Genomic DNA, 13,886 nt, shown 5'->3' on the forward strand with positions numbered 1-13,886 from the left:
TAACCTTACCTAGGTTAAGGACTAGCCAGGGCCCTAATGTACACATCCACTGAATAAAGAAAAAAGGTTTCAGATTTCAAATATTTTACCTCAGACTTTTTAATGTTTAAATAATGTAATCACTTCCACCTTCTTCCTAACTAGCTCCTTTAGGCAAGACAAAACTTTGCTTAAATTTTAAAATTAAGGCTACCTGGAAAGAGTGATGTACATTGCTGCATCTTCATTAGCAGCTGTGACAGCAACTTGAAAGAAGCCTTGTATCTGCAACTTGAGCTGCTTAGTATCAGCTAGGAGCTTAGAAACAATTACGTTGAATGTCCGGTTATCATTGTCACAAATATATTTCCTTCATTTTAAACAAATACAGCTTCTAAAGAAACCAAGCTACCTCACTTCTCTGTCACCCCAAGAAACCCATCACCAGTAAACTACCATGACAGACACAACAGACAACCCCAAAGAGGCTTCCCTAGGCCTTGCTCAATGCCTTTACTCTTTGGACATGTTTTTAACCCAGCTCTTAAATGTTTAATTTTAAGGATTACAACTTTTTTTTTTTTAATCTTAAAATCATTGTCAAATAGGTATTTCAGCATTATTTCCATATAGGGAAGTTGCAAGTCACATGAAAGTCTAAGCTATGTTAAACTCACTATACACAACTTACTTCTAATTTACTGTCACTATTCTAATTTACTTCTACAATTTAATGCTTAAGATTTATGTTACCAAACCAGCAGCCAGGAGCTGCAGTTTACAGTTCCCATTTGATAACTAAATTCTTGGATCGCCTTTAGTTTCTTCCTTTTTGAACTCATCTGATACACATCAAAACTCATGGTGAAAGGGGCACATCTGAATGTGCTGGAATAGGTTCCAACATTTGGTGGAGATATTAAGCATGACTATAATGTCAATATTTCAAAATGTGGAGAAACAGTCCTGCCCCCCTCCCCCAACTGAAAAATCACAAGACCAGTAAGGAGCCAGACAGTGGTCTAAGAAAGCGTTTGCAAATCCAAAATAGAAAGTGAAAGAACAACTCATCTGCTGGATTTGCAACAATCCATCTTTCCCATTTTCCAATTCTATATATACTTTCTTAGTTGCTCAGGATACCTAAACTACTTTTACCAGTTTGGATGCACTCAAAACAATAATTTTAAAAGATTCAAATAAAATTCAAAAGCACCTTTACAAGTTCTCAGAAACAGAGCCTTTTGTGGACAGATTGACACCAAACGGTAGTAAGTTTATCTTTAAGGCACTACGTCAAACACAGATCACATAACATAAGCTCAGGTACTTGGGAAAATGAACTGATAGTTTCTTTCTATGCTTTAGTGAGCAAATATCCACATTAGGAGCATCATTCATGATGTTCATCTATAGATAGATGCCAATATTGAAAGGATTTGTATTGGTATTACACAAACATGATACATATGTAGGTCCCATTTCCCCATATGCACTCTATATGCAGCAATTTCTAAAATTAAGTTATGCTAATTAAGCTATTCTATTTAGAAATATTGAAGAATACATAGGTTTTTCTTGATTTGTTTTTAAATATTCCTCAACTCTAATCAAGTTTAAGTGGTAGAAATTCCATATGTGTAATTAGTTACATTATGCAATGATCAGTTTAAGAAAGAGTTATGAAAAAATTATTTTTCTGCTGCGTGAACAGCTTTCTGCTTTAATGACAAACCTCGCATTTAGTCCTATACCCTACATCTCAGAAAAGCAGTATTATGTATAACAAAAAAGGCACATTGCAACTCAGAAATAGCAGAAAAAAATCATGTTATACTGGAAAATTATGCTACTATTAACCAAAGTTTCACATGGGTGTGGTCATAAAGTACTGTCAGACTCTACAAGCTGTAAACAAGACCCAGTGTCAGTAATGTATCTGAAACAATGAAACTGTCAGTAAAATTACTGACACCTCAGTTGCATAAAATATTACATAAATTGAAGTGCACTACTCTTTGAATTTCCAAATCCAATCACAACTACAAATCCAGTTACAATATCAATGTAAGCCCTTCTAAAAGGAATGAAAGAACAGTAAATCCCAATGGATACATGAGTTCTGCAGCAGAGATGATGTAATATACAAAAATAGACATCCTTTGACAGAAGCTGCAAGTTGAGTAAATAACACACTGCATGTCATTAATTTTGCATTAGTTTGCCAGTAGGCATTTCTAAAAGGAGGAAGATCTAACAATTTGGGTTTACTTTGGGTGCTACACCACATAAAATGTGTTGCTCATATACTAACAATAACACGTAATATAATGAAGTACTTTAAACAGTAACAGTTCCTTACAGCACAGATGAAGGAAGCAAGCTGTGTGGCTAAGAGCCTGCGTTTTGCCACAAGATACAGAATGTAGGGATGGGAATTACATATTGTCATATTACATATATATTACATATAGCATTATCTGTGGATGTTCCCATAAAGAAATATGCAACCCTTGTACAAAAGAGGTCAGCAGGCACTGCCCAAACTCTCTCAGGAATTTTGTATTTCAGGTACTACCCCACAATTTTCATATTTTCTTATGTGCCTCACTTCAAAATACCCTTTCATATATAATACAACCATACACTTCAGGAATTCGCATTACTGCATGTATTCAAATATTACATATACAGACTAAGTACACAATTAGTATTTTGTATTACTTTCTAGTGTGACGTACAGCTTTTAACCTCATTCCAAATCACAAGTATCACCATCATGGAATAACAAGAGGAGTTGCATCATTTGAAATCACATGCTGAATTTTGCACACCGACAAAAGCAACTGAACAAATATTCCTCCTGATAAAAGGGCAATAACATATAACAGCATTAATTGGCTAGCCACTTTCTTTTTCATTCCATTAAGGAGCGATAAATAGAATTTATTTAAAATAAGTTATTTTAAACTGAAGATTCTATCAATACAAATTAATTTGTGCATACGTGTATTATTTGTGCAAACATGCAATTAAATCATACTTGCATATCGTGCCTCCCTCTATAGGTAATAAACTGTAATTTTAGGTGTGAGTACAATTATGGTTTGACTCTCTGCTTACATTACTGAAATGAATGTTTCAAAACCACAAACAGAACAAGTCTGGTTCTTGCTCCAGCGTACTCTCGCTCTACTCTGAAAAACTCCAAATAATCTTTCTTAAAGGCTCTAAGAATTCTTTCAAAAGTTTTCCTCAATGGAAACATGAAACCAATTACCCTAAGTGGCTATGATATCTACTATTAAAAAGACCACTTGAAGCGAGGAGAACTTTTTCCTTTCATTTTGCACATGCCACATAACATGACCCTCACTGCTTCCTCTCTCCTTGTTTAGTGATCAGCTCCTCCTTTGTGTGTTTTGTTGATTTTTTCAATATTAAGTGAACTTTTTCTAGTACAAGTGCAAGATAATCCTAAAAATTGTGAGGAACATTAAAAGCTGCACCTATATACAGCCTTGAAATATTAACAGCATTCCTTTAAACTAATGTCTTGTGGTTAAGGTATCTGGAAACTGTTCCAACTGATTCAAACGACAATGACTGAAATTCTATATTACTAAGACTAATATATTAGCATCAATTTACTGTATAGAATACAATGCACTAACAAGAATACATAATAGCAAGATATATATATATATCACAATAACAGTCTACATTGTTGAGAAGCAAGCACATATTACATTATTTCATAATCATTTCAAATGGTCCATGAAAAAGAACCAAAAATGTATATTATACAATATAAACAATAAACACGCACACAAAGAAGTAATTGTAACATGCTGTTTTTTAACATCAAGTCTTGCCCAAAATTACATTGGGCATTTGTCACAACAATAGAATCAGCACTTTCAAATTCGGACCTACTGTATTAACCACAAGAAAACACTGCTCGTCATCTTACAGACTTCCATGCCATTTGAATCAGCTACACATACTAAGTAAAATAAGGAGAACAACTATGCACATTCAGACAGAAAAGTTTAAAGTCGTATGTTTTTAAAAAATCCTTCCTAAAGATAGAACTATGACATGAAACTACCGATTTTATTAATGCAATTTTTCAGGAATAAATGGCAATTCTGTTCCATAAAATAGAAACACCTGAGCATAGACTTTCAGTCCAGGACTTTTACACTCTCACTGGATGATATGAACGCAAATATCATCAGGAAAAAAGGCGAGTTTGCCAATAATTATTCATTACAAGATAAGCTATTAGCAGGAAGCAAGGTTCCTACAGCTTGCTCATTTGCTCCTGACTTTCAAATGAGCAAGTTCTAATACCTAAAAAAGCCCCCAAAAGCCTTGAAAAACACCACATACTTATTTTCAGTGTAGTCATGCCTACAGATGAGACTGTCACATCAGATATGGTTTCATCTCCAGCTCTCCTCATTCAAATTTTCAGTCAGACGATTCAAAAAAAAATCCTTAAGGAGAATACTCATGTACCCATAATGTTATTGGCAGGATGAGTGGCTCCACAGCACAGCCTGAGAGGATAAAATTATAACATGCATGTAACCTGGGGGAAAAAAACAGGGTTATCGATGGTCACGTATCGAAGCTCTTTTCCTCCGGACGGGATAACCAGATGTCCCCTCGTGACTCTCAAGCTGAATGGGACAAGAAAGCCTCCTGAAGGTAGAGGGGCCTTGTGCAGGAACCTCTCTAGCTTCAACAAGCCTGGCTGAGGCCGCACTCAGATTTTCCTAAATCTGGTAACTAATTCAAACCTGCAGAGATTCTCAGAGAGGAAAAGCCACACTACAGTTTCTGTTCAGGACTGTTCACTGGTGCTTCAGCATTATATCTACAGACCTATCAGCACCTCTCTGAAAGTCCCCTGGTCAGCTCTGATGTTTTACCTGTAGCAAAGTGAAGACTACAGCACGGCCTTGGAGAAGCCCACAGCCTAGTTTAAATATCAAAAGGCACAGGAGGGACAGCTTATCACAAACCAAGGAGTTATGAATCACTACTCACAACCTCTACACCGCTAAAGAACAGCATCTCATCTTGAGCGAAGTTCTTTTTTTTTTTTTTTTTATGAACTTCATTATTTTATACTAAATCTGTCATGCATTAGGCCTATAACCACCAGCTTGGCAACACTCGGATGTGGCAGGACCAAGCCTTCACAGAGCAGCCACAAAGTTTACTGCTGATAAGATATTGCAAGAAAAGTCCACCCTGTTTTAAATTCATCCTATAATTGACCATGCTATCTTACATTTAAAAAAAAAAAAAAAACAGCATAAAGTAGGAAAGCTACAGTTTCTCAGGAGATCAGGCCCACCCCTTTTTCAGTCAAGTCCCTCAGAACCAAGGCTAAGTCAGACAGGGTTAAACAGCCTTCGGTAAACATACATGCAAAAGACAATCCACGTTCAAAGTTAAAACACAATTCCTATTACTACGTCAGGAGGTGTTATTAAAAACAGTTTCTGACATATGATAAGAACAAGCAAAAAAGTTATTTTCTATCAAAAAATCTCAACAAGGTTTTCCAGATTCAATTAGAAACAGCTCAGCCTAAACTTATCAGAACAAATAAATTTTACCAAACTAAAAATGATGTCATAAAGGACGCCATGTTATTTCAATACATTATGAAGTTTGTATTTTCTTCCCCCTAGAAATCTCAATTTTCAGATTTCCCCCCTAGAAATCTTGTTATTTCAAATGGTCCTTCAAGCAGTAGGGTAAATTATCAAAACATTATGAAGTACTTCAAATTCATATCATAACTTGAGGAGCACTTTGTCACTACTAGCCATAATGTTTTTGTTTTAAGGACTCATATTCCACTGAAAAACTGGTGAACGCTGATCTCAAAATAAGGAACTGGGTTCCTACACAGAAGGTACCATGCTTACTGAACAACGAGTTTCAGCACAGAAGTCAATGCCTATGACACTGGAACCATATTGAAATCTACCCTTTGAAGTCATTCAAAGGAATTAATTGAGCAACGTGATGTGGAAGAAACTTTTGAAGTAAATATCTTTCCTGATTAAATACAAGAAAATTTGACCAAAGTGATATTTGAGGGAAGGGAAGAATTCTGGAAGTAAAGAAAACAGTTTTGTTTTCAGTTCTTTGTATCACAAGAAATTTCTCAATGCGTAACAGTGGAGACATTTAATAGCTTGACAAGACACATTCTTATCAAATGTTGGATTTGGTGGATGCTTAGTATTTACTTAGTTTGGCATTGACAAATGCAACTTAAGTGCCAAAGATGGGATTCAGATCCTCAAATTTCTTTGATTGCATTTGAGATCTGATGGTAGTCAAAACTGTATTTACATGTTTTGGTGCCATTCCGAAATACTTTACTCACTAGGGCACACTTTCCTCCCCTAACTTGTGGAGCCTGTGCCCAGTCCTTTAGCCTTTCAAATAATGGCCACATTATACTTTGGTAGGAGTCTATAAAATCTGACTGTTTTTTACCAGGTCATTACACATCACCAGAAAAAAAAAAAAGGCACAAGTCACTTTTGCAAGCATTTATGTTTGTGCTCACGTTGTCACACTCCATTTCCCTGTTCTAGTGACAAAGGTACAAAACAGCTACAAGGGCCCTTATTTTTGGACTCAGAAATTAAAGATTAAGTCCTCTATGTCATAGAAGAGATACATAAGTAAAATGTCTGTCAATCACTAACTATTTCATGTATACCCTTTGCTTATTAATCTGGTTTTGCTAAATCACAGGACAGCAAAGCAAGGAAGAAAGGTCAATCAGGCTAGGCAAGAGGCATTGTGCTGTCACCAAACTCCACACTTACTTCACGTTTTGAATATTATAGCGAAATTGCTCCAGCATCAAAGCAAAGGCTAAGAGGCACTTTTAGTCGGAACATTGCATCAGCATCATCACATCACACTGCAAACCCACAAGTACATTGTTAGTGGACCATACACAGTAAGTTACAATACCTGAGGTTTAGTGCATTCCTGTGAGCCAAAATGAAATGAATGCCATATAGGAGGAAAGGAAAAGATGAACATTATCAGACATGCCATAGTACATTCCACCACTATGAAGATAATGTTAAAATTATGTTAATGAGGGCCTGCTGTCCCCTGCATGTTGGCTTCATGTGCAGAAAGCCATGCCACAACCGAGAGCACTGCATTTAACTTCTTGAAAAGCACAGCCATGCATTTCCACTTAAGATAGTTTAATACTTCCCTCTACATTTTCATAAATCTTTCCTCAGAAAACACTTTCTGAAGAAAAACATTCAGAAACTATTGGAAATAAAGTATTAATAATTTAATCAACAAAAAGTTCATACTGCATGGTAACTAAAGATTAGAAAATAAAACAAAAAAACTATACATTCAGTGATGATTTTGAGAATGCTATCAAAGCAGCTGTATTGAGTTTCACGTATCTAACACCTAAACCAGAACCCATACACAACGAAGAGCAAACCTGAACACAAATCCATTGTATTCATCCATTTTCAGTCTGCCCTTTGACATTATTTACGGCAATATCTGTACATTTACATTTTTTATGCTGCTTTGTTTATTCAGAAGTAGAACCGAAGATGAGACCTTGACAGATGCTGACCAATGGATAGATGGGTGACAAGACCTCAAGATCTGTTCTACAGCGTGCTTTGAATTCCTATGTGTTTCCAACACATCCGCTTTCTTTAGCTGATTTTTCAAGAAATTAAGACTAAAAAAATATAAGGTCAAGGGACAGGAAATAGGAAGGGAGAAAAGACAATGCAGTCTTTAACACGTGTGGTTGAAGCAATAGAAAAGGTATTGGCAATAGAAGTGAATGGGAGAACAATGTATATAAGATCACCAAATACTGTAAAAATAGAAAGGAATGGGCCAGCATGGAGACAGTCTTTACTACACTGTAAAACTCATTTGAGTTTTGTTTGACTCAATATTTGCTTTGAAAAAAAGCAGAGTGAGTCATACGCATCATATTACATTTTTAAAGCAACATTTGACTGTAATTATTGCAAATTTTACAGTTTATTTGGCAATCTCTTCCAACTCAATATGAAATCCCTCTTGCAATGAATTTGCCAACACATACACAAAATCATTATGAACTCACACAACAAAACGGTACACAATGGACTTTTGCTCTTAGTACCAAAGTTAAACTTGGAAAAACTCATTATTATTTCACTAAAGTGAAATTTATACAACAGGCATGGACCTACTAATGCAAATGGCACTGTGTGCAATCTAAATATTACCCTTCGTATTAGATAAAAATCACACCAGAATGGCTTACTAAGCTCTGTATACATCTAACATCAACAGAAAAATTCTTCCTGTGCTTGTAACTCCTACAAAGCACAATTCCACATTTTTATTTTTTAAAAAAATAAATCAGTAGAATGTTCATCTTCAAACCAAGTGAACTGGCTCAATCCATAATAAATTTAGAAGCAATTAAAACAGCACTGAAAATTAAACCATTAAAAGCTGTTGTATAAACAAAAAACAAATTGTTGGCATAAGACGTAATCATTCAACTCATGAGTAAAAGCCTGTATAATTAACAGGAGATGTAATCAAACATCTACACACTTACAGACACACACTGAATATATGGGGAACTGGCAAACAAATCAAGGAATAAGGATAAAGGAAAAATGGAAAAAGCCTACAACTCTGCATTGGATCAGAGAAGGTATTTTAAAAACTAAAGCTCTAATCCTGCAAATGTATATGCATGTGGCTTACATTGTGCAAAACTGAGCCAAATGAACTCACTGAGATTAAATATGCACAAAGTTATTTATGCCCATGCCTTTATGGTTCTTGCAGATTTGGGAGCTTAAGCAATCAAGTGCGAGTCAAAGACAAACAGCTTTTCCAGTACTTTGCTTACATCTGTAATCAATACCAAACATTAATCTAGGAGAGCTTTTCCCAATTTGAAAGCCATATAACAAAACATTTTATAAAGTAACATTTAATTATTATTTTGATCCCAAGAGAAAGCCTGCAAGCCTTCAACATATAAGACTACTCAAAATAAAAGAAAGCAAGTAAAATGACCAAGTGATCTCCCTGACGAAGGGCAGACTACGTAGCTCACTGAAACCCATGTATATAAAAGGCTCTTGAGGCAGACCATCAATAAAGGTTAATTTGACATTTAAGTTCTGGATTCCAAGAAGAAATAACAGAACTAATCCAAGAATTTGGCCTACTGCAATGCAGTACAGTCCTTTTCAGGCAACAACTGTTATCATATACATGAATGAGTGCTTCACCAACTGACCAATAGCACTATACACTATTTGTGCTGAAACCTATCATCAAAAGGAAATTAGAACACAGTTTCTTTCACAATTCCAAATAATGATTCAAACACTAAGAAATAATGCATGGCATTCACGGTCAAAAAAAATACTTTCAACTCAGAACTAAGATGTAAGCTGATGGAGCCAAATTCACAATATTTTAAGGGGAAACTCCCCAGCAAAAACACACATCTTTAAAAATACCAGCACGTTTAGCCATTTTGACTTTTATTTTCAGTAGTTTTACTGTTTATGTTGTTGTGAAACAAATACAGGCAGCTTACCGTATGGTAGCCTCTAGGTAGAGGTGGCTTCCCCACAGGATAAGGATCAACGGTATCAATAATTGTTTGTCGCTCCCCTTTTTGGTTGATTTTCCTAAATCTCCTTCGAGATTGCCTATGAGAAGCTTGGCGCTGAAAATATTCTTCATTTTCATCCATATAATCAACCTATAATAGATGCAAGGAAGTGTCATTTCCCACAAGAAATAAAACTGTTCCTCCATGTTAGAAACAAATCCTATTTCAAAAAAAAAAAAAGCAGGGCAGTTAGCTGTGAATTTCTTGCATTTTCTTCATTGCAAAGAGCGAAGCCATTACTAAAACAAAAAGAAAATCAAATGCCCAGAGGGACAACAACAAAAAAAAACAAGTATTGCTACAAACAGAAGCACTGAGTATGAGCATTTTTGGAAAAAATGTTTTCTCCCTGCCCTCTCAATTCTCCTCTTGCACAGATATAAACACTTCAACACTCAATACATTTTTGAAAAGAAAACTTGTATGGGACAGCACTTGGTAGTTTTCCTGCTGACTTATCTTTGTCCCTTGGGATCTTTCCTAACTAACATATGGCAAAGGCTTTGCTCTTCAGTAGGCAGCATTGTATATTATTATTTACTTCAATATTTTGAGAGCATATAAAAAGGATTTCTGACAGACTGGATCTACATAAAACCACATCATTTCAAAATAATAGCAGGAAGAATAAATGTAACAATTAGATATATGCTAATATAAAGCTAGGCTTCTAATTTTCAGATTCTTCAAAAGGCATAGTCCTAAGCTACTACACAACAGCACACTGTAAGGGAAATTTTTGAACTGAGAATTCTGGTTTTCCTGAAAGAGAAGAACAATCTTTTTATAGTAATTTGGCTGAAAGTGAACATCTCTTCTGGGTTCATCCTACTAACAGAAACCTTACTCTACACTAACAGGGATATGAGAAAAAAAATCAGCACTGGCCATACATGGGATTCAGTTAACTCATTTTCCAGTTCGGATCCACTCTGCAGGGTTAAACAGTATTTCTGAAGATGCAGAGAAGAGTTTCAGGCACCTAGCAAGGGTCCTCTGTATATTTCAATAAGGAAAAGAAATAGACAAAAACTCCCAAGAAATTGCAACAAATCCGCCAGAAGTGTCACATACTAGTCAGCTCCTGTCACTAAACATAAGTTTCAACATAGCAATGGGGGGGGACAAATACAGTTTCTGGTTTTCCAGGAGACGGTAACATTGTCTGTCTGTACAGAAGCTTCCTTCTTTTACCTTTCTCTTTAGTCGGCTTCTTTCCCTATGCCCATTCTGTGTATCCCCCTTCCTCACAACTTATCGAGGTAGGAATGCACAAGACAGTCAGACATGCACATAACTACACCAACTAAGTTGTACCCCTCCAGAGAACAAACCTGGGACAATACAACATTTCCTGAACCTGTGGTCAGATACCATTTACACGAAATGGCAAGGTAAATCAGGGGGCCAGTACAGGGCAATAATAATGGGCTGCTGTTGAATAATTTAGCTGCTTCTAAACAAAGTAGAATTGCCAACAGAGCTTTAGGGATAAGGAAAAAGCGATTTGCATTTCTCACACATGCCTTCCATGTCTCTCACTGGATTGAATTAAATTCATAAGACAGTTTTCTGAGGTAGAATTAGAAGGAGAGATATGACCAAAACGTGACAAAAGGCTACCATTATACAAACACCTTTATCTGTTTAAAGTGAGATCAAAGTGCTTAGAACCTACAAAATCATGCCTGCATTTACAAGAAGAGAAGTTAAAGTACTTTTTAAGAGTTAAAATTAAGCAACTTCTCTCTTCTGTAAGCCTAAAGCTATACTACAACTTCCTAGGCTTCTCCAAGATTTACAGAAACTGTCACTTTTTAGGAAAATGTTTAATGTCACAGTCTATATTTGAACTAACATCTATATATGGCTTAGTAGTTGTCACACCAGTACTGTGAAATGATCACTATTTCAGCAACAGAGCAAAAAGCATTCAGTTCATTGACTGTGCATTTGTTCACATGAAGGACCCTCAAACGAGGACTAAAAACTCGTGAGCCCATGAGCCTTCAGGGACGATGCTGTTCTGCCACTGGACTAGAGCAGACACCACTAACAAAATAACTCATGTAGAGAAGTTGGCAGTACTTTAAAATATTCAAACTGTTTTGCAAAACCTCACAGTTGAAAATAAATTTAATTCAATCAAACAATTACTTAAACTAACTAGAGTTTAATACTTTAAAGCATTTACACTTACCAATGAGTAAGGCAGCATTAAAAACAAACAAAAAAAACTAATCCACTATTCCGCTAGCAAAAACCAAACTTTACAGCTTTACAAGAAAAATGCAGAAGTAAATATAACAACAGTATAAAAAAGATGTCTTTATCACTCCATTGAAGTATATGTGCAAGAAAAGGCAAGAAAGTTATGTACGATATCTTAGATTTATAAAGCTCATGTGGCAAAACAAAAGACTCTTCAAGTTTTATTGTAAACTGAAGTGTTACCAAAGCTGGTCCGTAAAATAACATCCTCCTCTTAAAAAAAAAAATTGAAAGAAACTGAGTAAAAAATATTCTTACCACAATCATTTCAGATGGCTCTAAAACAATGCATTCACAGCCACGCCTGAAGCTTCCTGCAGAACGCTTGCCAAAACTGAAGAACAAAAACACCTCCATCAGAACAGAAATCAGATCCGCAATGCAATCCATAGGCATATTTATATTTTAACATATGATAAAGCGTAGAAAGAATATACATACCTCTGTACAATGCAGTTCCATGTGCATGTCCTCCTACACAACTGTTACCCACGGACACCATGAGCAGTGTATTTTTGATTTACATAGTTTACTAAGAGTAACTGCTAAATAATTTCATTAGCACTAAAGCAAGTGTCAGTCAAGTACTGGGTACTTAGGATGCATGGATGACTCTGAACTACATTAGAGAGTTTGGTCTAGTGTCGTCTTCTGGCATTACAGTATTAAGTTACCTAAGCCATCTGCATTTCTACAAAGAAAGCTAACTAGCACACCAAGAATAAAAAGACTGATCAACTTCAAATAGTTCCTTTTTACTCAAAATAAATTAATAAAATAAATATGCTGAATGTAAGAGTATTCCCAAATTGAATAAATGAGGGCAAAAGTATGTTCTGCCTTTCATTATAAATTCCCACCTTACTGCAATAATTAGGCATGATAATGTTTTTGCTTCCAATAAGATAAAATAGCTATTTCGGTTTCTACTTCCAAAGTGCTTGCCTCTATTAAACGAATGTCTCTCTCTCTCTGCAGGCTCAACCACAAAGAATCCATGAAATGCAGCAGCAGAGGTGCAGCACAGAGCCAGTACATAATTCAGTGAAATACAAGCCTATGCTAGATGTGCGGTCAGGGTGGAAGAAAAGATACCCAGCTGAAGTTTGTTTCTGGAGCGTGCGCTTTTCCCCATCCCTCTGCACCTGGCTAGCTCAGACCTCTCCTGTTGCAACCAAGACAATAGGCGACGTGGTAATTCTGGGCTCCTCTTGTAGATTGCCCTTACAAACCTGCTCTGAAATTTCCTAAGAGCCAGCCTAACCACTTAGCCTCTCCCTTTCTTCAACCCGGCACTGCAGCAGGCATGGGAATCCTTCCCATGCGCAGCTCACCGGGCACGGCTTCAGCTCACCCCTACGTTCAGGGCAGATAGCAAGCTATTTGCTACGTACTGAACTTCTGAAGGTTTCTCAGGCTTTTCAAAAGCCATCTTTGTTTGTCCATATTCTCCTATATCCATACTCCTTTCCATATTGGGTAACTGTGTGTGGGCACCCATTTTTTCATACAAAAATAAATGAGAATGCAAGGATAAAAGACATAGGAAAAGGGTTTGAAGAACTTCAGAAGACAGTTATTACAAGCCAGACTCAAAGATTTTACAGTCTGACTTTTAACCAGTTACGTAATGCACAGGCACAATGACACACTCAAACTGTCAGTGAGTAACTTTTAAATATATATATTAAATATATAATATAAATATAATAAAATAAATATATATATAAATAATATATAATAAAATAAATATATATATATCACGATAAGCAAAACAGAAGAAGCTCATATACCATTCAGATGAGCACATCTAACCAGTTTATATCTATTCTCCTGTCCCGTCTGGCGATTAGTGGAAACGAACAATTTAACTCACTACCCCAAAGGCTAATCTCTT

The 13,886-nt window shown here is 36.0% G+C and overlaps 1 protein-coding gene across 6 annotated transcripts in view; it reads right to left on the reverse strand.

Annotated features, from left to right (window-relative positions):
- Window positions 1-13,886, reverse strand: part of RAPGEF2 (Rap guanine nucleotide exchange factor 2) — a 183,443-nt gene that overhangs the window by 76,756 nt on the left and 92,801 nt on the right. For 3 of the 6 annotated variants that reach the window (XM_080589659.1, XM_080589656.1, XM_080589658.1), the window contains exons 5-7: window positions 12,248-12,323; window positions 9,641-9,808; window positions 7,000-7,017 (exon numbers count right to left, since the gene is read on the reverse strand). In XM_080589659.1, coding sequence (XP_080445785.1) covers window positions 7,000-7,017; window positions 9,641-9,808; window positions 12,248-12,323 — 262 coding nt within the window. The remainder of the gene's footprint in view (window positions 1-6,999; window positions 7,018-9,640; window positions 9,809-12,247; window positions 12,324-13,886) is intronic. The other 3 variants (XM_080589661.1, XM_080589657.1, XM_080589660.1) reach the window with 1 other exon arrangement.

This window comes from Anser brachyrhynchus (assembly GCF_964034855.1).
Source record: "Anser brachyrhynchus genome assembly, chromosome: 4".
Taxonomy (NCBI): Eukaryota; Metazoa; Chordata; class Aves; order Anseriformes; family Anatidae; genus Anser; species Anser brachyrhynchus.